This window comes from Stenella coeruleoalba (assembly GCF_951394435.1).
Source record: "Stenella coeruleoalba genome assembly, chromosome: 17".
Taxonomy (NCBI): Eukaryota; Metazoa; Chordata; class Mammalia; order Artiodactyla; family Delphinidae; genus Stenella; species Stenella coeruleoalba.
In genome coordinates, this window is record NC_137163.1 from 33,564,762 (window position 1) to 33,590,096 (window position 25,335).

Here is a 25,335-nt window from a genome sequence, read left to right on the forward strand (position 1 = left end):
GTTGTGGACGGACTCCCTATACTCAGGAAAGTGCATGAAGATATAGTGGAAAGACCATGTTCTGTGGTTGGAGGTGGGTTTGGCGCCTCTCTCTGCCATCTATCTAGTAACATAGTCTTTGCTCCAAGAGGGGGGAAAAAAGTGCCCTTTGATTGCTTCTTCAGTTTTAAGTTTTAAACTTTAGATAGTTTGCTCTTGGAGAAATGCCAGAAATATTCCTGCAGTATTTCTTCTTCTGCAAGAAGGTGGTCTGGGTACATTTGCATTTTGGCAATACCTGCCTTCTCTGACATGGATGACAAGAGGTGATCTTTAAGACGTTTTCTGCGGGAGTCTATGATTTAGTGTTGTAGGTAACCTTTCACTGACTGGCTGTTGTTTCTTTGTATGGATTATTAAGCCCTATACTCCAAAATGGATCTGTAAAAGTTTTATTCCGTGGATGGTTATCTAGAGAGTAGAGTGAGGTCACTTTAAAGGTAGTTTGCTAATATGATTATTGGTGAGTGGTGAGTTATTAAACGTTTTCGCTGTGTTAACTAGTCTGCTTACAAGATTTATATGGGCGACTATCCTAAAAGAAATCTGTATACTCACACTTTTCTTGCTTGTTCTAAACTTCAATTTGAGGTGGAAGACCTAAGGAGTAGTTTTGTTGAGTTGAAGATCAGGAATCTTTTCTGCCTCTGAAATGTATTGTAACAAGTATTATTGTACATTTTTCACTGTTGGAACTGTTATCTAAAGAAGTGGAAGAGTGGGGAAATACTTGGTAAGTTTTATCTCTTCTTTGCTTAAAGTCTGAAGGTAGCTCAGATTGAAACACAAATGACCGTAGAATGTCAAGTAGACAGTAAAGGTCCTTTGTGAGGGAGAAGCTGTAGATTTATGTAGGAAGAAAATCAGAGCTACCAGAAAAGCACATGGAGGAGGTAGCATTTGAGCTGGGCCTGAAATAATAATAATGTTCCTGGAGGAAATATACTGGGGGTAGATTATGCCACTTTCTGCCATTAAAGTGAGTACTGATACACGTGAAACGTGGGTGGGTATGCCTGATCTTACAGTTCCAGGGATAGCAAAAGGATCATCTTGTAGAAGGTGGGCTGTCAGGAATATCCTTATGTCCTGGAGAATTGGAGCCTTTTAGGAATCCAGATGTACCTAAACTTTTTACCTTTAGAAATTTAGCTGGGAATTTAACAGGTTTCATTTTAGGGGTGTGTGTGTGTCTGAACAGATGGCAGGGGATTTAGGATTAGGGCAGGGAATTGTAAAACCAAAGAACCTGTGTTAAGTGCTACTGTCAATTGAGGGTCATCAAAAGATGACTAATCTTTGAAATTATAAGGTTAAATTTGGGGGAAATGAGACTGAAATTGTAGGGAATTTCAAGGGCAGCTATGAGATACGTTACCCTCTAGCAAGTACTGTTATACTGATTTCTCTATTAACATCAATTTGCTGTTACCTTACCTTGGTGGTCAAAAAAAATTCCAGCCTCTCAATCTGTAAAATGTCTATAAATGTGAAGGAATGAAATAGGTTATTGAATCAGAATATAGAATAAATCTTTGGTGTAGGAGTACTAAGGATTGTCAGAAGCTCACTGCTTACCTATCCATTGTGTGTTATAGCCACCTCACAAAGGCTTTCCTGCCTGTCTCTGAAATGAGATTAAATGCTGAGTTAGGTTATTTTGTAATGTTATGCTGTGTTCTTAAAATTGTTTTCCTTCACAATCACATGTAAAGATTTATTCTGAAATGGAATTTGGTGAGCTGTAGGGTGGTTTAGATTTTACTTTAAAAACAGGGAAAACTTTTGTTAATATCGCTGTGAGAGGAAATATAGTTAATAACTTGAAGCATTGTAAGCTTTTGGAAGAAGATCCTTTAAATTAGATGAGTGCCTAATACTTTTGTAGAGACATTTAGTAACTCAGTAAATTTAAATGAATATGATCAGTGGCCTGCGGTTCTGGGATTTACATGTCTGCTGAAGACTCTATAATGTAAAGGGGAACAAAGTACTCCTTATTTTATAGTTAGTACCATTCTTTTTCCCCCTTTGCTTGAAGGTTTCTTTGTTACTGTTATCTGGGATCTGTGTAAACTAATGTGTATGGGGCCAATTTAGTCATGATAACTATCTTGAGATTTGGAAAAATGATACATTTTCTGTAAATTTTGCGGATTGAATTTAAGAAATTAAACAAATTTGATATTTGGGGAAATATTCTAAGTGTCCATGTAAAATTAATTTGTGTGTGGAAGTTTCAGATGGGTAAGATGAAATTGAATATGACAGTTAGTAAGTGCTATTTCCATATAAACATTACATAAATATCTTCCATTGATATATTTGCTTTTCATACATTCATAACAATTTCAGGACTGAAAAGAACCAGAGAGGACTATTAGTCTTTCTTCACGTAGATGAGACCGGAAACTTAGTGGGCTTAAATGAACCCAGTTGGTAGTAGATGAGCTGGGAGTAAACCCCAGATTTCTTGCTATCCAGTGAGTATTATTTCCAGTACAAATGGGTGTACATTTCAGATGGAGTACACCATGATTTTTTTCTTTTTTTTTTTTTGCGGTACGCAGGCCTCTCCCCGCTGTGGCCTCTCCCGTTGCGGAGCACAGGCTCCGGACGCGCAGGCTCAGCGGCCATGGCTCACGGGCCCAGCCGCTCCGCGGCATGTGGGATCTTCCCGGACCAGGGCACAAACCCGTGTTCCCTGCATTGGCAGGCGGACTCTCAACCACTGTGCCACCAGGGAAGCCCCCACCATGATTTTTAATATTAGAAAATTTGATGTCAGTAAACATTTCTTCTGTCCCCTTCCTAACCTGAAATTTGCTTTTGAGTTCTTGACTTGTTATTTTCTAGCATCTTGATATCCTCAAACCTTACTTTAGTTTTATAGATATTATTTGCCTGGAATGATATTTGGAGCCATGAAAGCATCATTTAATTCTTAATCTCAGTTATTGTCCAGCTTTGAAAAAAGCTTTGACAAGTTTTGTGCCCCCCCCCCCACCCCGTATTCTTTGTGAAAACGCTAGAGACAGTGTTGGGCTAAGAAAAAAGGAATGGAAATGAATGGGTTTAGTTGTATGCTGGTGAACAAGTTATCTTTCGAAAGTGTCACTACTATGGCTTTTGGGAAATAAAACCTTTCTTAGTCTTTTCTCACAGTCTGGCTCTAGTCTGTAGTCTGGTGAGGAGTTTTATAAATTACTCATAGTCAGTGTGGGCTGAGGAGAATGAGAACTCCTGCCTCTGCTCCGGGTCTTCTCAGGGCTGTTGTTATTGCCCAGAATGGAGCCTCTCAGTTTGGAGCCTCCTAGTCTATTTTCTTCTCCCCATTTTCTAGTCAGCCTTCTCTCAGAGCTCATGAGTTCCACAGTGCATTATTCTTATGGTGTTTTATCTTGCCTTGAAACACAGATATGTGCCTTATAAATGAGCAAACTGGGATTTGGTCAAAAAGCTTGACTTTACAGGACTGAAGAAGACACATTTTTGTTAATGAAAGGCTAGAAAAATGAAAATGTATTTTATTGAGGGCCAAGTCACACATGATCTGATGTTATTCTTTGGAAGTGAGAATAAAATCACTAGTGAGTATTTACTTCTTGGTAGACAAATTAAATATGGCATCATTTGAAAGTTATTTTTGCTTAGAAATACGATTTAGTGTTGGACATTTGCTTATGCATATTTTAGTGTTTGAAAGATACTACTCATCATTGAACAGTGGTTAGAACTTTACTGGATAAAGTAAAATTGAAGGACAACTGGCTCCTATTAGAATCTCTTTATCAAAATAATTAGATTATTTGGCCATATGTTATATGATTGGTGGTAGCTTTTAAATCCTAAACTGGCTTTAAGGCATGATTAATTTTGAGTATGTATACCACTTTCGTCTGTTAGGACGAATGATTGAAATTTGATTTCATGTATTTTTGTCACTCTCTAGAAAGCAAAACTTACAGAATTTCCTGTTGATTTACTGTTCTAATTTTTTTCCCTGTTGTCCCTAAAATGCTCAGTTTATTTTTAAGAGAATAATTTCTGGAAAAGTTTTCAAAGGCATTTGTTTTGGTAATTTAATAGAATTGAACTCTTAAAATCTCTACATTTGAATACATCTTTGTATTATAAAATGACTTCCTTAGGTTGACAAAAGTGCCCAATTTAAATGAGTATTACAATATTTTATATTAATTCAAGACTGTTTCTTTGAGAGAAACAGCAAAATCATAATAGATAACATGAGTTAATATCTTTCTGTTACACAGCCCTTTGAGATTTTTCTAAGCATATTCAATACTCTTAAAAATGTGAGGTGTTATCCTTATTTTATAGATATGGGTTTTAATTTGTACAATTATGTGTCACAAGGTGATTCAAGAACTTTTGAGACTATTCTCACCTTAAGCCAATTTGGCTTTTGCATTGTTTCTGTCTCTTTATATTAAATTCTTAATATATATGTGCTTCCCAAATATTTTCATTTCATCATGTACGTGTACATTCAAGAGTCTCTTGGCATATGTAGTATGGTGTTTAAAAACTGGCTTTCCATTGGGCGTTGGTTCAAGTACCAGTTCTACTGCTGGTTTTCTAAATAAACTCTAGAAGCTTCAGTTTCCTCGTCTGTAAAATACTAAGATGATGATGACTGAAGTTGCAATGAGGTGGTGAGGGAAGGCAACTGCAGGGTTGACTTGTGATCTTTTCTGGGACAGAAATCAAAGATAATATAAAAAACATTCTTGCTTAGTAAAATTTTTGTATGCTACTGTTAGAGATCACCAAATCAGAACTGTTTTGCTTACAAAGGCTTTGTACATGTGGTTTATTCATGTTTTGTTTTGTTTTTAAAGGTTACGGGAAGTTTCAGAGAAACTGAACAAATATAATTTAAACAGGTAAGAGATTTAAGATATTTTACATTTCCTAAAAAGAATGATTTTGTTTTAATTAGGAAAAAGTACTCATATTTAGGCAGCAGCTATTAAGAAAATTTTAATCTAACTATCAAATTTTTATGGGTTGCATTCATTTGAATTATAGTTGGTATTCATACTGATTTTTAAAAACTCTGCCATACCAAAGAGCTATAATGACTGTGTAGATATAATAATTTTTTCAATTATTCCTTTAAAATATGTAAATATTAGTTTTTTAAAACAGGCTTTACTAGCAATTTTTTTCTTTTGTTAATTGGATTTTCTAAAAAACCCTAGGATGCATTTGCCATTTAAAAAATAATTTTGTTTGCATACTTTTCTTTATTTCCCAGCCATCCCCCTTTGAATGTGTTGGAACAGGCTACCATTAAACAGTGTGTGGTGGGCCCAAATCATGCTGCCTTTCTTCTTGAGGTAAACCGTTTACCCTACGGTAGAGAAATGAAAATGGATGTTAAAATACAGCTGTGCATCATCATGTGTCTTCCTTTTCAACCGTGGAAAACAGCAGTTTCTTGCAGTAGTTCTTCCAGAGACCACCCAGTTCCGTTTCCTAATTGTATAAATCCTCTGGCCCAGAGAAGGCTTAAATGATTTACTAGAGGTTGAAACTAGTTAGTAAGAGAATGGAGAAGTTCCTGATATCTAGTCATTTCCTTACTCTGAATTCTGTTAGATGGAGATATTTTAAATTATTTTTACTGGTTTTATGATAATGTATACAAACCATACTTCCCCAGCTCAGGTGTGAGTACCTTCTAGAAGGGAGCTTATTTGTTGCCTTCTGAATTGACAGTGATAGGTACATAATTTGTTTGTTGAATAAATTCAAGTTTTAATACACATTTTTACTTTGGAAGTTTCTTCTATTTTCTTTGCTTCTAGGATGGTAGAGTTTGCAGGATCGGTTTTTCAGTACAGCCAGACCGATTGGAATTGGGTAAACCTGACAATAATGATGGGTAAGACATTATGTCCTTTCCATTTAATAAATATTTAGCTCTTAAAGGTATTATATTACACCTGTGTTTTGATTTTTGGGAACCCTCAAATTAAAAAAAAAAAGCATTGTAGAAAAGGAGATGCTTAAAATAGAGTGAAATGGTTACTTTGTAGTTTGATTTTAATTTTTATGCAAGCAGTGATTTATAGCTAAAATATTTGCATTAAAAGTAGCAGAGGAGTCAGTGATCACTTAACAGAAATAGATTACCAGAAGAATGATGTGTATGTGGTAGGGCCCAAGACAGATCTGGCTCTTTGAGTGAACTGACTTTTCGGATCATGTTTTTTCCCTTTTAATATTCCCAAGTCAAGTAGCTCAATTTGAAAATGACGGAGTCTTTAAAATTTTGGCCTTTATAAGTGACGTCATATAAAAAAGGTTGCTAGATAATGTATGATGACTTTCAGTTGACTGCTTCTAAGGAAAATATGATTACTTTAAAAAATCTAAGGAACAATTAATTCATTTGCAGTTAAACCGTGAAAACAGTTTCAAACAGGAACTGGATTGTTATGAGGCTAGAAATTGTTAGGTTTGCTCTTTGATCTGAAGTATCCATTCAGTAACAATAATCAGAGAATTGTTAGGCTGATATTGTACCACAGTAAGTCCCAGAGTAGTGAGGCCTGGCTTGTTCCTAGGGATTTTGGGACTGTTCTGTGATTTTTCTACCTTTTGTTTTTTTCCCAGGTCAAAGTTGAATAGCAATTCGGGGGCAGGGAGGACATCGAGGCCTGGTAGGACAAGCGACTCCCCGTGGTTTCTCTCAGGTTCCGAGACTCTGGGCAGGCTGGCAGGCAACACCCTGGGGTAAGTTGTGGTCAGAAGATGGCATCCGCGGGTCTGGGTTATTGCTCTGTGAGTGCTCATTTCAGAGTTATCCAGCGATGGAGTGAGGGAACTCCTGAACTCTGAGCAGGGGCTCCTGTCGCTCATGGTGAGCCACCATGATAAAAAAACCCACATAGGCTAATCACAGCTAACCTAGGTTTTTGTCCTTCTAAAAATGTATAATGACTGCATGCATTTATCGTGTCATTTATGTTATTTAAAAATTTTCAGTGATACTATCTTTGGTCTCATTTGTGACTAATTCTTGGGTAAAAAAAAATCTAACATTTCTTTCTAGTGTTCAAATACAGTAGTTCTTTCTGAATTAATTTAGTGAGGCTTGAAACGATTATGTAACTGAACTTTAAAGCCTTTAACGCAGTTTTTACTTTAAAAACATTATAGTGGTATACTTGACACATAACATTATATTTGTTTCAAGTGTACAACATAACGATTCAGTATTTGTATATATGTGTGACTCTTGAGCAATCTAGGGGTTAGGGGCACTGACCCTCTGCACAGTCAAAAACCCACTTGTAACTTTTGACTCCCTCAAAACTTAACTACTAATAGCCTCGGGTTGACTGGAAGCCTTACCATTAACGTAAACAGGTGATTAATACATATTTTGTATGTTATATGTATTATGTACTGTATTCTTATAATAAAGTAAGCTAGAGAAAACAAAATGTTATTAAGAAAATCCTGAAGAGAAAATATATTAACAGTACTGTACTTATTGATACCGTAAGTTTACATCATCTGTTTATAAGATGAATTGTCTGTCATTACCTATATGTCCTATATGATACAAAACTCTAGATGTTATATGTATTACTAACACTAGACGTCAAAAAGGAAGAGATAATGTGAAAAATTCGTATTTATTTACAGGTATAGTGATTCATGAATTGATAGCAAAGCAGCAGCAGCATGATTACCTCATGGTAGCCTAACCTATACACTAATGAATGAATTGGTATAAAAACTTTATGGCATATAGTATCACATGATATATATAGTCATATTCATCATATAGTATTAGAAACATTGTTACACTAAAAAAAACCACGCTGGGCTTCCCTGGTGGCGCAGTGGTTGAGAGTCCGCCTGCCGATGCAGGGGACACGGGTTCGTGCCCTGGTCCGGGAAGATCCCACATGCCACGGAGCCGCTGGGCCTGTGAGCCATGGCCGCTGAGCCTGCACGTCCGGAGCCTGTGCTCCGCAACGGGAGAGGCCACAACAGTGAGAGGCCCGCGTACTGCAAAAAAAACAAAAAAACAAAAAAACCCCACGCTTACCTGTTATGATAGGCTGATATGCAGTTTCTCCAACCAAGAGAGAGAGAAGCATTATGTATGGTAATGTAATTCTATGAAAGCAAAGGGGTAAAACAGTAAGAAAACTAACACATTATTAATTTTATATTAAATATCACCTTATGCCTATGTAAGCATAAACTAGTGTCTATAAATATTTTATGCATTCATGACCTACCTTTGTCTTAATTTTTTTTGATATTTCCAGGCTACATGATTCATCTGTGAGCTTTTTCAAATCACTGCAAATCTCCAAAAATTTTTCCAATATATTTATTGAAACAAATTCACATATAAGTGGATCCACACAGTTCAGTCTGTGTTGTTCAAGGGTCAAATGTATTGTGAAATGATCCCCACAAGAAATTTAGTTAACATCCACCACCATATATAGTTACAAATTGTTTTTCTTGTGATGAGGACTTTTAAGATCTGCTCTCTTATCAACTTTCAAATATGCAGTACAGTGTTGCTAACTATAGTCACCATGCTGTACATTATATCTCCATGACTTTATTTTATAACTGGAACTTTGCACCTTGTTTTTACTTTTAAAATTATTTGTAGAGTTCTTACTTTTTAAACTAGATACTCAACTCTTCTTCCATTTTATCTAAAGTTGATATGCTGTCAACTAAAGGAATCATATACAGATTCCAAGCCAGATGATTTTATTCATTTTATACCTTGATTTTTGAATAGCCAAATTTTCTGAAATTACTCATTTAATGGTTAGATAAATGCCAAATCAGTCAAGTCAGCATATGTGTTCAGAGGCTGATCAGAGAAATATAACTAGAAGCAAATTAAATTGTTTGAAAATATAATTAAGGAGAAGATGTTTTTTAAACATTTTATTTTGACTCTGAATTTCTAGGTAAAGTTACATTTAAAAATTGAGGTCCCAAGGTACTTATTTTCTCTTTTTTGTTTTTATGCCGAACTAAATTTAATTTGAGGTCAGAGGGAGGTCATTTAGTTGAGTGCATCCTTTAGCTCATTCTGTGCTAGAACTGTTCATAGGAAACATAGCTCTGGTTTTTATTAAAATGTTAGATATCTCCTTTTAATGGTTCTATGCACACACATAACATAACAGTGTATGATAAAGAATTCTGAAAATAATATATATAAACAAATGGAATTTTCATTTTATTTGATAAATCTGCAAAAAGTTTATATTTAAGAAAGAATAAATTATGTATGATACTATGTGAAACTTTACCTGTTTAGAGATTAAAATTTAGTTCTTTTTTTAGTTGAGGGGTTGTCAAATTACAGCCTACAGGCTAAATCCGGCGCCTCCTATGTTTACTGAGATACGGCCATGCTTGATGTTTTATTTACTGTCTGTGGTTGCTTTTGTGCTAAGATGGTAGAAATGAGTTGTCATGACTAAGACTGATGAGCCTACAAAGCCTAATAAATAAATGATTTACCATTCTGCTCTTTACAGGAAAAGTTTGCTGATCCCTTATTTAGTTTATACATTTATGTAGTGGCATTTGTTCCTAATCCTGTATTCTTTATTTATTTTTAAATTTAACATTTCATTTTGAAATAATCTGACTTTAAAAAGTTGCAAAATGTCACCCAACTTCCCCAAATCTTAACATTTTACATAACCATAGTCCAGTTATCAAAACCAGGAAATTAACACTTATCAGTGCTTAATCTACAGAGTTTATAAAGATTTCACCGCCTGTCCCATGCGTACCATTTCTCTGCTCCAGGATTCAATCCAGGATCCCATATTGCATTTATTGTCATGCTTCTGTAGTTTCCTCCAGTCTGGGACAGTTTCTCAATCTTTATCTTTCTAGACCCTGATGAGTTTGAAAACTGACTGGTTATTTTGTGTAATGTTTGAATTTGTCTATTATTTCCTCACAATTAAACCCAGGTGATGCATTTTTTTAAAGTCTTTATTTTTTAAGAGCAGTTTTCAGGTTCACAGCAAAAATGAGAAGGTGGTTCAGGGGTTTTACATATGCTCCCTGTCCCCACACATGTACAGCCTCCCTTGTTATCAGTACCCCCGCCCCCCCACCCCGAGTGGTCCATTTGTTACAATTGATGAACCTACATTGACACATCATCACCCACAGTCCATAGTTTACATTAGAGTTCACTCTAGGTGTTGTATGTTCTGTGGGTTTGGATAAGTTTATAATGACATGCATCTTCCATTACAGTATCATATCAAGTAGTTTCACTGTCCTAAAAATCCATTGATCTTTTTACCATCTTCTTAGTTTTGTCTTTTCCAGAATGTCATATAGTTGGATTCATACAGTATGTAGCCTTTCCAGCTTGACTTCCTTCACTTAGTACAATAGTATGCATTTAAGGTTCCTCCGTGTCTTTTCATGGCTTAATAACTCATTTCTTTTTAGTGCTGAATAATATTTCATTGTGTAGATGTACCACAGTTTATTTACACATTCACCTGCTGAAAGACATCTTGGTTGCTTCCAAGTTTTGGCATTATGAATAAAGCTGTGTCCTGGTTTTTGTGTGGACGTAAGTTATCAGCTCCTTTGGGTTAAATACCAAGGAACATGATTGCTGGATCATATGGTAACAATATGTTTAGTTTTGTAAGAAACTGCTGAACTGTTTTCTAAAGTGGCTGTACCGTTTTGCATTCCCACCAGAAATGAGTGAGAGTTGTTGTTGCCCCATATCCTTACCACCCTTTGGTGGTGTCATTGTTCTGGATTTTGGTCATTCTAATAGGTGTGTAGTGGTATCTTGTTTTTTAAATTTGCATTTGCCTGATGACATATGATGTGAAGTATCTTTTTATATGCTTATTTACCAGCTGTTGATCTTTTCTGGTGAGGTGTCTTTTAAGGTCTTTGGCCCATTTTTCCATCAGGTTGTTTGTATATTTTGGATAAGCCTTCTTTATCAGATGTGTCTCCCGCAGATATTTTCTCCCAGTCTGTGGCTTTTCTTTTCATTATCTTGACAGTGTCTTTTACAGAGCCAAAGTTTTTCATTTTAATGAAGTCCAGCTTATCAGTTATTTCTTTCATTGTGCCTTTGGTATCATATCTAAAAAGTCATTGCCAAACCCAAGGTCGTCCAGATTTTCTTCTGTTATCTTCTAGGAGTTTCATAGTTTTGCATTTTACATTTAGGTCGGTGATCAGTTTTCAGTTAATTTTTGTGAAGGTCTGTGTCTTTTTTCCATGTGGATGTCCAGTTGTTCCAGCACCATTTGTTGAATCAGCCGTCTTTGCTTCTTTGTATTGCCTTTGCTTCTTTGTCAAAGATCAGTTGCCTCTATGGGGGTCTATTTCTGGACTCTTTTTACTATTCCGCTGATCTATTTGTCCATTTTTTTTTCTCCAATAGCACGCTGTCTTGATTACTGTCGCTTTACAGTAAGTCTTGAAGTTGGGTAGTGTCAGTTAGTCAAAAGAACTTTGTTCTTCTTCAGTATTGTGTTGGCTATTCTAGGTCTTTTGCCTCTCCCTATAAATTTTAGAATCAGTTTGTTGATACCCACAAAAAAACTTGCTGGGATTTTGATTGGTATTGCAGGTGATGCATTTCTGGCAGGAATACCACAGAAGTGATGATGTGCCCTTCTCAGTGCATCGTATCAGGAGGCACATGGTACTGATATGTCTCATCACTGGTGATGGTTATACCTCTGATCACTTAGTTAAGGTGGTGTTTGCCAGACTTCTCAACTGTAAAGTTACCGTTTTCCCCTTTGTAATTCGTATGTATTTTGTGGAGAGATACTTCATGACTATGTAAATATCCTATTTTCCATCATACTTTTGCTCATTAATTTTACCATCCATTGGTGATTTTTTGCTTTAGTTGTTACTGTGGTGTTGGCCAAGTAGTGATTTTTTTGTTTTGTTTTTGGCCATGCTGCGTGGCTTGTGGGATCTCAGTTCCCTGACCAGGGATTGAACCCAGGCCATGGCAGTGAAAGCACCGAATCCTAACTGCTGGACCACCAGGGAACTCCCCAAGTAGTGATTTTTAAAAACTTTTTTCATTATTTCTTTTGTACTCATTAACTGAAATTTGACTGTAAAGAAGAACTTTCCCTCCTTGCCCACTTATGTCTGTTTCTATTGAGTTATTTATATCATTATGGTCTCGTATATTTGTTTTATTTTATGGTTTATAATCCATTGCTGTTTATGTCGCTCAAATTGTCCTAGATTTAAATCCTCTTCTCTTTATAAATAAAACTTGGATACAGCCAATTATAATACACTGCATGACAGAATGACTGAGAGTAGTGGAATTTTATGACTTTGCTAATAACATATGTAACAAATATAATAATAAAGTAGTACATTTGAGCTTGAATAAAGCCTCAGTAGACCTACTCCAAAGAAGGTTGGGGCTAATTTTAAGACTTTAAAATGTGGAGAGAATCATTAAAATTTGAGTCCCCCTTACTCACCCTGGCTTGCACTCCTGTTTGACTCATGTATTTCTGTCTCCCTCCCCCTCCCCCCTACAGTGGACTCTGTGTAAGCTTTCTTTAGCATTGGGTTTCTGAATTGCACTTTTGAAAAATGTCACAGTGTCCCACTGGCTAAGCCATATGTTTACCTTTATTTGGTCTTGCAGATGTCCACAAAATGTAAACACTTATTAAAGGCTGATTGTTTCTCTTGGCCTCTCTGAAATTTTTCTCAGTTTGTTGATAGTGAAATTGTGATCCGTTATTCTGTAAATTAAGAAACTTTAGAGTCAAAAATACTATCCTTCATAAAAAATTTTTTTCTTGAGTTGTATAGTTTTTTCCCCCCATTTGTATTGATTACAATAAACTTTTAAAGAAGCTTGCAATTTACTATATGTAATAGAGAATCTAGAACAGACAGATCTTGAGTCCCCAGAGGGGATTTTTATCTGCAAATTTACCAAATGCAGTCATATGTGAAAGAGACTGTCCCCACAGACCTTGGTCTCCAACCCCTTACCTTTGGAGTCCTGGCTTGCTCCCTTTGGGTTCAGAGAAGTGTTGTGAATTAGGGAGCAAGTGGTCTCTGAGAGATGCATTTGAAAGATTTTGGGATGACTGGTACTGTTTTTCTTTTCCATCAGCATGGATAATTGAGAATTGATCATTTATTATAACTAATCATTCTTAGGAATACATAGCAGTCAAAATTCCTGGGACTTTGAATATTTTTCCCTTTGGTGTTTTCACTAAATTGGCAGGTTTACGTGCTAAGTATTTCTAGCTGCTGTCTTTTCCCCATTCATAATTACTGAAATTTATCCTGGGAGATATTTTAAAAATGTCCTGGATATTTTTGTTAAACTTATTTCAGACCAGGTTAAGGGCAAGAACACCAACTTTATTTGGAGAAAAAAAGACAGTTTGTGTTGGACTTCCCTGATGGCGCAGTGGTTAAGAATCCGCCTACCAGTGCAGGGGACACGGGTTCGATCCCTCGTCTGGGACGATCCCACATGCCGTGTAGCAACTAAGCCGGACTACTGAAGTGAGTGATTTAATGATTCAGTGCCACAACTACTGAAGCCCACGCACCTGGAGCCCATGCTCCGCAACAAGAGAAGCCACCGCAATGAGAAGCCTGCGCACCACAATGAAGAGTAGCCCCCCCCCCCCCCGCTCGCCGCAACTAGAAAAAGCCCGCGTGCAGCAACGAAGACCCAACATAGCCAAAAATAGATAAATAAATACTTTTTAAAAAAGAGTTTATGTTTAATAGGATGTTTAAAATGGAAATATTAGTATCAAAAGTCTCTTTATTCCGTTGTTTGTTATCACTGGCTATAATGGATGATAGGTATAAGCTGCTTTTCATTGGTTTGAGCTACCGTATTTCCTTCGGAGTTTAATTTGAGCTGATAGTACAGGATTTGAAAGGAAAAAGCCAAGCAGGCCATTGTAATTGTAAACAGCTGAAGCTGGCCCCAGTCTAAAAAGGTGGTAAGATAGTAGGTTGTAGGGCTTCGACAAAGTAAGTGGACACCCCATTTTTATTTTATTTATTTATTTATTTATTTATTTAGGTACGCGGGCCTCTCACTGTTGTGGCCTCTCCCGTTGCGGAGCACAGGCTCCGGACGCGCAGGCTCAGCGGCCATGGCTCACGGGCCCAGCCGCTCTGCGGCATGTGGGATCTTCCCAGACCGGGGCACGAACCTGTGTCCCCTGCATCGGCAGGCGGACTCTCAACCACTGCGCCACCAAGGAAGCCCTCGGACTTTTCTTGTTTTTGATGCTGTACATTTTTTTTAACCAGCCAATCAAGTATATGGACCAGACTTGACCCATGGGCTTTAAGGTTGCAAGCTGTGGATTAATTCCATACTCAGTGTGATTTTCTCAGTTGACTGGAGTCACTTTGTGTACCTTGAGTATTATATGATGGGGTCAAATTGTAGGATTAATTTGATGAGCAAAGTATGGATAGAAGAAACTGGTTTTTCCATTATTATTATTTTTTTTTGCGGTACGCGGGCCTCTCACTGTTGTGGCCTCTCCCGTTGCGGAGCACAGGCTCTGGACGCGCAGGCTCAGCGGCCATGGCTCACGGGCCCAGCCGCTCTGCGGCATGTGGGATCTTCCCGGACCGGGGCACGAACCCGTGTCCCCTGCATCGGCAGGCGGACTCTCAACCACTGCGCCACCAGGGAAGCCCTTTTCCATTATTTTTGAGTTTAGTATTGAAAATTATATAACTCACTGTAATTATAGATAAAAAGGGGATTCCAGTACTGTCTTTTGTGACCACTAATAAACCTCTATTAATGTATACTTAGTCTAACACATTGCTCTTTCTCTGGATAGCAAGCTGGTTAGAGGAATGTTCAGGAGCAGTTGAGGCTGGTCGGCTGGTAGATTGTTTGGATTCTGATAGAAGAAATCCTGCACTGCGGGTGCAAGTGGGAAAACGTGGTATTCTCCATGGTAACGGTCAGGTTAATGAATGGGCAAGCCAGAGATATTTTGACCTTTGTCTTTCAACTAACCTCAGGTGAGGGTTTGTGTAGCAGAGATTGCAAATTGGCTTAAAGGCAAGAATTTGAATGTTCTGGATACGCAGGTATTCTCCACTCTTCCCTGTCGTCTTGACTTTACTTAGAAATTAGTAACCTATCTACCTCTCGTGGAGATTTGAGTTTGTGATACCTGTAAGGTCTGCCAGGAATAGCTGTGTACTTGGATAGTATACCTGATCAGGTTTCCAGTATTATTTGCTTAGGGGGAAAATCATATGCATTTTTCGGTAGAAATATTGAGTCATTACTTATATTTATTTTGGCCATATAATGTCTGAACAGGGGCTTTTTGGAGTGAAATTAATAATAGGCTCAGACAGTAGGCTTACTCTGGCATTATCTCAGGCAAACTGGGACATATAGTTACCCTAATTATATCTTTTTAAGACTCTTTAGTATGGTTCCTCCTGTTTTCAAGTTGAAATAATATATGTAGCTTTTGACTGTTAAAAGCTTCCAAAAGAGTGGTTCCACCTGACTTAATTTTAACAACTTACAGGAAACCATGAAGTAGAAGTGCTGATTTAATGTTTGTTTTGAATATCTGTTTGTATGTTTCATTGATCCTATATTATTTTCTGTTGCGTAATTGTCACAAAGCATATAAGTTGAAAAGAAAACTTGTCTGTTTTTGAGAGTACTGCTTTCTTTGATAACACATGACTATATTTTTAAAATCATGTTTAAAAACACATAACATAAAATTTACTATCTTTTCGGTTATAACTGCACATCTCAGTAGTATTAAGTATATTTATATTGTTGTGAAAGAAATCTCTATTATAACTTTTTCATCTTGTAAAACTGAAACTTTATATCCAATAAACAACTCCCTTTACCCCTCTCCCCACCATCTGACAGCCACCATTCTACTTTCTGTTTCTATGAATTTGACTACGTTAGGTACCTTTTATATTTGTAATCATATAGTATTTGTCTTCTTGTGATTGGCGTATTTCACTTAGCATAATATCTTCAAGGTTCATCTGTGTTGTATTGGGTTGGCCAAAAGGTTTGTTCGGTTTTCCCATAAGATGGCTCTAGTGGCGCTTAGTTGTCTTTAACTTCATTTGAAACAATTTTGTTAGATTGTATTGTGACAGCTGTCATAGCGTGCATGTAAAAAAAACTTACCAAAATTGGTGAATTTTTGTGTAGCCATTTTAATATTGAAGATGGAAGAAAAACAACACTTGCGGCATATTATGCTTTATTATTTCAAGAAAGGTAAAAACACAACTGAAACGCCAAAAAAAATTGTGCAGTGTATGGGGAAGGTACTGTGACTGATCAAATGTGTCAGAAGTGGTCTGCGAAGTTCCTTGCTGGAGATTTCTCTCTGGATGATGATGCTCCACGGTTGAGTAGACCAGTTGAAGTTGATAGCAATCAAATCGAGACATTAATTGAGAACAATCAACGTTATACCACGCAGCTCTTACACATAGTGCTGCTATGAACATGGGTATGCAAATATCTCTTCGAGACTCTGTTTTCAATTTTTTTGGATATATACATAGAATTATAACTGCTTATAGTGGTTCTATTTTTAATTTTTTAGGAAACTTCATACTGTTTTTCATAGCACTGCACTATTTTACAGTCCTACCTACAGTGCACTAGGGTTACAGTTTCTATACATCCTTGCCAACACTTGTAATTTTCTTTTTTTTTTTCATGGTAGCCATTCTGATGGGTGTGAGGTGATAGGTGATTGTGGTTTTGATTTGTATTTCTCATGATTAGTGATGTTGACCATCTGTTCATATGCTTACTTGGCCATTTGTGTATTATCTTTGGAGAAATGTCTGTTCGCATTCTTTCCCATATTTTAATCAGGTTATTTGATTTTTTTTGGTGTTGAGTGTTGGAGCTCTTTATATATTCTGGATACTAACCTCTCATTAGATAAACGATTTGTAAATATTTTCTTCCATTCTATAGGTTGCTTCCTTACTCTGTTGATTATGTCCTTTGAGGGACAAAATCTATTGGGATATTCATAGGGATTTTGATGAATCTGTAGATTGCTTTGAGCAGTATGGACATCTTAACCATATTAAATTTTCCATCCCCTGGGCACGGGTGTCCTTCCATTTAGTTGTGTCTTTAAACTCTGAATTTTACTTTTTGTGCTGCAGACTGTTAGTAGTTATGTCTCATAGGTCTTTCACGCAAAGGTGAGATGCATTCTATAACTCACTTTAGAGCTGTGACTAGAAATGCTTGGTATGTGGTTCTTTAAAAAATTGTTTTAAAAGATGCAAAAGGGTGGTATATATCTTTCTAAAAAGTGAGTTTATACTTCAGCATTTAAAAAAATTGGAACAGTGTTTTTTTGTTGTTGTTGTTGTTTTTTTTTTGCGGTACGCGGGCCTCTCACTGCTGTGGCCTCTCCCGATGCAGAGCACAGGCTCTGGACGCGCAGGCTCAGCGGCCATGGCTCACGGGCCCAGCCGCTCCATGGCATGTGGGATCCTCCCGGACCGGGGCACGAACCCGTGTCCCCTGCATCGGCAGGTGGACCCCCAACCACTGCGCCACCAGGGAAGCCCGGAACAGTGTTATTTTAAAGTTCAGTTCTATTGTTCTGTCAAAATACTACTATAGCATATTATGTCAGTTAGAAAAATAACTTTATCATATTCTAAGATAATGAACATGAGACCCAAAGCGATCTTTCTGAATGATTGTTTAAAATGCTGTTTCTTTAAATTCTCCAATATTTAGAAGTCGTTGGAGTTCTGGAGTGGGTGGAAGTGGAGGAGGATCCTCTGGTAGGTCGTCAGCTGGAGCTCGAGATTCTCGCCGACAGACTCGAGTAATTCGGACGGGACGGGATCGAGGATCTGGGCTTTTGGGCAGTCAACCCCAGCCAGTTATTCCAGCATCTGTGATTCCAGAGGAGCTGATTTCACAGGTATGGATCTTGTAGAACAATTAACGTAAGATAGCAGGACAGGGTGAGGTTTAACTAAATATAGCAGGCTGTAGTCATGATGTATATCATGAACTGTGAAATACTGGTTTTCTGTATTGATCCTAGGAAGCTGATTTTAATAAAGAAGTTATGAAAAAGATAATTAGCATAGTACTCTATTTTTTATTTCAGGCCCAAGTCGTTTTACAAGGCAAATCCAGAAGTGTCATTATTCGAGAACTTCAGCGAACAAATCTTGATGTAAACCTTGCTGTAAATAATTTACTTAGCCGGGATGATGAAGATGGAGATGATGGGGATGATACAGCCAGTGAATCTTATTTGCCTGGAGGTTGGTTGATCACCATCATGGTTTTCTCATCTCTGAAGGGAGAGATTTTTTTTTGACTGGGGAATGGAATTTTAAAGTGCAATAGATTTGCTGACTGTTCTTTCCAAGGTGGTAGATATTTCTCACTGTAGTGTTTGATTTGATGGTAAAATTCTCTTTAAGGGAAAATGTTTTTGCTCAGTGGACTTGTGTTTGGTCCTATAAAGACATGGATGTATGTGCATGTCTTTATCACTGGCTGACAGATGACTGGAATGTTGTATTTTGATGCCCTTATTACTGAATATGGAATACCTGAACTGCATTTAGATTTTGACTTTCTGTGATGTCACAAGAATCTTCAATAGTGATCTTTTTTTCTTGTGGTAATTTAGTAGTTAGCCCAAGCAACAATCATGCAATTGATGTTCCTTAAAATGTGTTAATAACGTTAACTTTATTTCCTAGGTAGTTACTGCTTTTCTTCTCAGGTTATGTCAGTAGTCAGTCCCTGATTTTAATGTTTTAATTTTCAGGGATTTTTCAATGGTCTGCAGATTTTTTTCTCTATATCTGCTTCATTTATGTTTGTTTCTGTTTATAGAGGATCTTATGTCTCTTCTTGATGCTGACATTCATTCTGCCCACCCAAGTGTCATTATTGATGCAGATGCCATGTTTTCTGAAGACATTAGCTATTTTGGTTACCCTTCTTTTCGTCGTTCGTCACTTTCCAGGCTAGGCTCATCTCGAGGTAATTTTGCATTTATTTCTTTGTGATTGTTGGCTGACTCTATGGAGAGATAGTGGTAGAATTCATTGTATTTGAACTTTTAATATTACAGTAGACGAAATCATTACTTGATAGTGTTTTTGGATGCTTTGGCATTAAAATAGTTACTTTTGAGTTTGAAGAGCCACACTAGAACTTTAGAGATGATCTTATCAACATAGTAGCATATATGTAAAGGGTTACAACTTACCTAACTGTATTTTTAATTAGGAATATGGATTCTGAAGTAAAAGCAGAATTCTGCTTTACGGTGACATGCAGCATTCAGATAACAAGTCTCTTTAGTTTATTTGATTAAAATAAAGTGATTATTTTGTTCATTTTAAACCCTGGTTAGATGGAAGAGTGAAATATGAAAAAACTTATTAGAATGAGATTGATCAATAGTAAATATATAGAAATGCTTATTATACTAAAATGATATTTTCAGAAGTTTGAAATCTTGAAAAGGTATAGTACACAGTAGAGTTTAGAAAGAAGATTTTGAAATCATACAAATATAAACCTTTCTCTGTGTATGTTGATGTGGATTTAGCTTGCATTTTAACTTTTGTAAGTCAGTATTTTTACTTTCCAGAATGTAAAACTGCTTGATTGAAGTAACAGGCAAGAATCAGATATATTATTTACTTATCATTAGTAAACTGGAAAGGATGCTGTTTTATATTAAGACCTTACTGCAAATACCTAGTACTTGAAAGCAGTTTTAAAATAACAGACTTACGATGATCTTTTAGTGTACTGAACCTATTATGTAATGGCTTAAAAATTTTTTAAAAATAAGTGCATATTTTACTGCCTAAAATGCATCAAGTATTGCATTTAAGATATTCAATATCTAACACAAAACTCCTTCTAAATTTCTCCCTTTTGCTTTTCCTTAGGTCATTCTATGTGGGCATCTGTTTTACTTTGAACCATATGAAATTGGTGGTACTTGACCATGTTAGATCTGCATGGATGGCAGTTTTATATGGTTCAACTTAATATTGTTTTTAATCCTTACTATCCAAGTCTTGGAAAGTTTATTTTGGTTGCCTATTTAAAAAATAATATGTGAGCAAGCTGGAAAAAACTGGTTTTAAAAAGTTTGTAGGCCAGTTTCAGGGGAAGCATTTTTGTAAAGTAATCTTTCTATAAAGATTCTCAAAAGAAAAATTCTGTCTAGTTTCTCAGAAATTTTAAGACTTTTCCATAAAAATCCAGCCTGTAAAATTACTCTAAACAAGGGCTTGGATTATCAGAAGTTTTATAGTTAATGGATTTTTATTTTACCCTTTTCAAGATTTGGTTGTTTTTTTTTTTTTAATCTGTATGTGTAGACTCTCTAACAAATACTCTTTTTTGTTTATGTATCTAACGTGTTAAAATTTTAATTTATGAATATTTTCTAATAAATTTAAGTTACGGTAAACATTTTTAATGAAAGCCAAAAATTTAAAACTCCATTTAAAAAATCCAAAATCCAGTTTAAAATAAAGCAGTTCTGCTCTAAAAGCGTATAGTTGGAATTCAGAAAAGTCTGCCTCTACATAGTACTTAAAAATACTAGTTTATAATTTTCATACATTCACTTGAAAGAGTTAATGTTTTGAATGTTGCATGTCAAGCTTATTAGATATACATTTACATTAAGTTCTTGTGAGTGGATAAACTGCTGTTAGTTGCATCCTGAAGGGTCTTTACTAGAGAGTGGCTTACTTTTATCCCACTGGTGTGACCCAATTGCATACCAGTTCTCCTTCTTCCCTTAGAGAGAGACTCTGAGCTGTTGCGTGAACGTGAATCCGTTTTACGTTTACGTGAACGAAGGTGGCTTGATGGAGCCTCATTTGATAATGAAAGGGGCTCTACCAGCAAGGAAGGAGAGCCAAACTTGGATAAGAAGAATACACCTGTTCAAAGTCCAGTGTCTCTAGGAGAAGATTTGCAGTGGTGGCCTGATAAGGTATTTGAAAAGAAACCCCACCCATCCTTTCCATTTTAACTGAATTCCTGGCACTCCCCTCCGCCCCCCCAAAAAGGTTTCTGTTTTATTTCAGATTTTCGTACTGTCATTTAAAATGCAGAGATAGGAATTCCCTGGCCGTCCAGTGGTTAGGACTCTATGCTTCCACTGCAGGGGTCATGGGTTCGATCCGTGGTCAGGGAACTAAGATCCTGCATGCTGCATGGCGCGGTCAGAAAATAAAAAATAAAAATAAAATGCAGACATAAAGTGATATTTTTGTTTTGTTTTAAATATAAGTAGATCATCTTTATTTGACAGTACAGGAGTCGTTTTAAGGAGATGTGTTCAGTGGTGCTATTTCTTTTTCTACTTGATGAAGTAAATCAGAGAAATAAGGATGGTAGTTCCAGATAATATATCAGCGTTCTGTTTCAAGATTTCTTTTCTGGTGGTAATTATACCAGTAACGAATGGTATATTTCTTGATAGGAATTTGTTTTGTACTGTCAAGAGTACCCCATTTTCTGCAGGGCAGGTTTCTGGTCATTGTTACAAGCATGCATGTCAGGGCAAGATTAGGGATCTGTGTTTCTTTGATTTTAGCTTTCCCGTTTGATGGCAGTGAATTCTGACAGGCCCTTTGCTCTAAAAGCTGTGGGAGACAAAGCAGGCTGAACAGGAATGGACTGGGGGAATTATGCTCTGCATCCTGAGTGGTAGTACAATGACTAGCTTCTAGAAAGCATGCAGGATTTAAGTTGATTTGAATCTGTAAAAATCCATCACTGCTACAAGTGAAACAGAGTTGACACATTCTTTTATTTTACTTTTATTTTTATTGGGGTGTAATTGATTTACAGTATTGTGTTAGTTTCAGGTGTACAGCAAAGTGAATCTGTTATACAAATACATACATCCACTCTTTTTTAGATTCTTTTCCCATATAGACATAGTCTATTGATGGTGTGTAGGTTTCACTGTCTTAGGTGATTGGTAATTTATCTTCAAAGGCTCCTGTAGGAAGCCATGGGTTTTTCACCTGTTTTTTGGAGTGCCTGTTTCTTATTTCCAGAGCCAGTTGGATAGGAACTTTTCTAAAGTAGAAGTAAAAGAAGATAAGAACTTGAAGGTTATCTCTAGCAGATAAGGAGATTCTGATGTAGATTTCTTTTCTTTCTTTGAAGTTGAATTTGGGATATTAAAGGAAAAATATTATTTAGTGTTCTGAATTTGTTTATATTTCATAGTTATTGTGACTCTTGATGTAGTTCATTTATTTTCCTCTGTATTCAGCTCATGTGGAAAGCTTGAATGCAAGAAGGAACATGAATTTCAATCAGCCTCTTTGTAAGCAAAAGGTTATTCTGTTTTCTTTGGCAGCTGACAGACTTTCCCTGAATTGCATTCTCTTACTTATTTCCATAAAACTAGAAATGTTCCAATTTCTACTTTTACTTCATATGGTAGAAGGTGATTTAAACCATTGGGCTTTTTCTTTTTCATTTCTTTTTTTTCCCCTACATTGTTCTTTGTTTCCTGTTTCTCTTGCCTTGATCATGCTAGAGCTGTGTCTATGTCATATTGGCAGGAAGTAATAGAGGACTCATTAATCTTGTTTTAATAGTGCCATTGCATACATATTAGTGTAGGCTTCTTTGTCACACATCTGAAAGTGTTTTGAACAGTATGAGTTTAGCAAGCTTTTTCCCTGGCCAGTGTACCCTCTGTTAGAGTTAGCCGGTCTTTGTTGGCCTTTACTGATAGGCATGGTTTTGGGTATAGCTTGTTTTCAGAGACAGTTACTAAATGCATCGTAAAATCTTGACACTGTACAGGTCTTACTTACTTAGTGTGTTATTTCCTTCGTTTGTTTAGACATTGAATGAAGGAGAAATAGCAGTGTGTGCAACAAAGTATATCCTACCTATACCTTTTTTTCCTATTAAGGAAAAACCTAATTTAAAATGTCACTGAAGAACTACTTTTTATTAGCTTGTGATTGAAATTTAGACATCAAAAATTTCAGTTCAGGGAAAGAAAACAGCATAAACCTAATTAAGCTGTTAAGCATTATCCCAGTTATCAACAAACCACTAGATGATTTGCAAGGCTGAATGCTACAGTCAGAAAGAGAATGCAGAGAGTTGTTAAAGGGAAAAAAGACCTTGCTTTTAGAACAGTGTGCAAAATGATCATACAGGGGCATAGGATACATTCCACATGAAGAAACAGGCACTATGTGGGGCCTTCTTAGTCCTCCAGAATTGGGGGTGGTGATCCCTGAGGAGGAGAAAAGGGTTTTGGGGCAAACTTGATAGGAGATGGAGAGGTAGGTGGAGAGAGCAGGGAGGTATAGGGCGTCAGCACGCACTGTTTGGAGGTAGTCTCTCTGTCTCTTTTGCTTTCTTGCTCTCTCCCTTTTTTTGTGTGTGTGTTTTGTTTTTTTTGGGGGGTGGGGGAGTGGGAAGAGGGTGTCCCAGCTTAATTTCAGAAATGACCTAAATTGTAAGATTGGTTAGTATCCATGGTATTTTTCATTCTTCCTTTTGTTAGAGTGCCTGAGAAATTCCACTGTTAAATTATCTGGAATAATTTTGACTTTCCCACCACCTATTTAGAGGAACAGATACTTCTTCAAAATTTCACCATTTTCTAGGCTAATAAAGCTCCCTTAATGGTGGAATGAATGTTCTCTTTAAGCCTTTACAGTATAATCTTAAATTGAAAATATTTGAGGTAACCTTAAACTTTATTTCCATAAATTATTTTGATTTAAATGTCAAAACTAGTATAAAAGCATAATTGGTAACCCTTGTGCACTGTTGGTGGGAATGTACATTGGTTCAGCCACTATGGAAAACAGTAGGGAGGGTCTTTAAAAAATTAAAAACAGAGCTACTGTATGATTTAGCAATTCCACTTCTGGGTATTTATCTGAAGAAAATGAAAACACTAACTCGAAATACATTTACCCCCATGTCTATTGCAGCATTGTTTACAATAGCCAAGATATGGAAGCAACCTAAGCATCCATCAGTGGATGGGGACACACATGCACACGTGATTGAGTAGCCTTGGTTAAATGCATATTGTGTGTTAGGCCTTTTGTTCAGGTGTTAGGGTGAGAGTTTTGTAGAAAGGCAGAACAATGATGTTAATACTTTGGTGTTAAGTACCATAATGGAATTAGGTATAAGAGGCTTTGGGGAATCACAGGAGGCCAGAGTGATTACTAAGAGTTACTTTGATGGGAAGGTGCAATCTTTCAATTAGGCAGTTATCTAACATGGCTCCATTTTCACTTCTCAGTCATTTTTGGAATTTACTTTTCTCAGATTAGAAATTTAGTTCTGTGTTGCTGAATGTCTACATTTACGTTGTAACTATATATATATGTGTGTATATATATATATATACACACACATACATACATATATATACCAACCTACTTCCAACAAGAATCTAAAGTGACTGATAAGAGAATAAAAAATGCAGCCACAATAGTAACAAAGACTGTTAAAAGTAAGAATGCAAAGGTAAGAGCTAAGTAGTAAATGCTGAAGGGAAAGGGCCGAGAAAACTTACACGGAAATCCATACTAAGTAAATCTGAAGTTGAACATAAAAACTTCTGCTTTGTGCCCTGTAACAAAACAAACACTTTCAGATTAGAAAATGCACACATCCTTTATTTCCAGTAAGCTCCCAGAGAAGAATTTGACAAAAGTTGTTTGGTGGGTGATGAAGAAACGAAACTGATTCAGCAAGTCAGTATTGTTAATTTACAGTCGTATCGCTTACTGTTCTGGATCTATTTTCATATAGTTTAGGGAAAATAAGAAAATTTATTCTCCACCAGCCTTTTGAATTGTAGAGTTGTGTGTTATTCTCAAGTTTCTTTGAATGGTGTTGAGAGGAAATAGTCCCATGACGTTTGGCTCCTTAAATTATTTGAAGCAGCCATCACTGTTGGGACCAGTTGATCAAATTTGTTGGTCATTCTGCTTCGCCTTCAAGGTTCTAGAAGTGGAAGTTGGGTGAGGAAGGTCTTTTTTTTTTTTAAATCGACATATGGAAGCTTCCAGGAAGTATCTGTTAAAAGTTGGCTAGGTGTGTCACAAATGTACTTTAATAATAAAGTAAGAGCAAAAGGAGAAGAGGTCATAAAG

At 36.6% G+C, this 25,335-nt stretch overlaps 1 protein-coding gene across 3 annotated transcripts in view; it reads left to right on the forward strand.

Moving 5' to 3' along the window:
• UBR5 (ubiquitin protein ligase E3 component n-recognin 5) overlaps positions 1-25,335 on the forward strand; it is a 143,749-nt gene that overhangs the window by 33,594 nt on the left and 84,820 nt on the right. For 2 of the 3 annotated variants that reach the window (XM_079901118.1, XM_079901117.1), the window contains exons 2-9: positions 4,902-4,946; positions 5,321-5,402; positions 5,874-5,950; positions 6,685-6,804; positions 17,903-18,092; positions 18,285-18,444; positions 19,028-19,177; positions 20,953-21,164. In XM_079901118.1, the coding sequence (XP_079757244.1) occupies positions 4,902-4,946; positions 5,321-5,402; positions 5,874-5,950; positions 6,685-6,804; positions 17,903-18,092; positions 18,285-18,444; positions 19,028-19,177; positions 20,953-21,164 (1,036 nt within the window). The remainder of the gene's footprint in view (positions 1-4,901; positions 4,947-5,320; positions 5,403-5,873; positions 5,951-6,684; positions 6,805-17,902; positions 18,093-18,284; positions 18,445-19,027; positions 19,178-20,952; positions 21,165-25,335) is intronic. The other variant, XM_079901119.1, reaches the window with a different exon arrangement.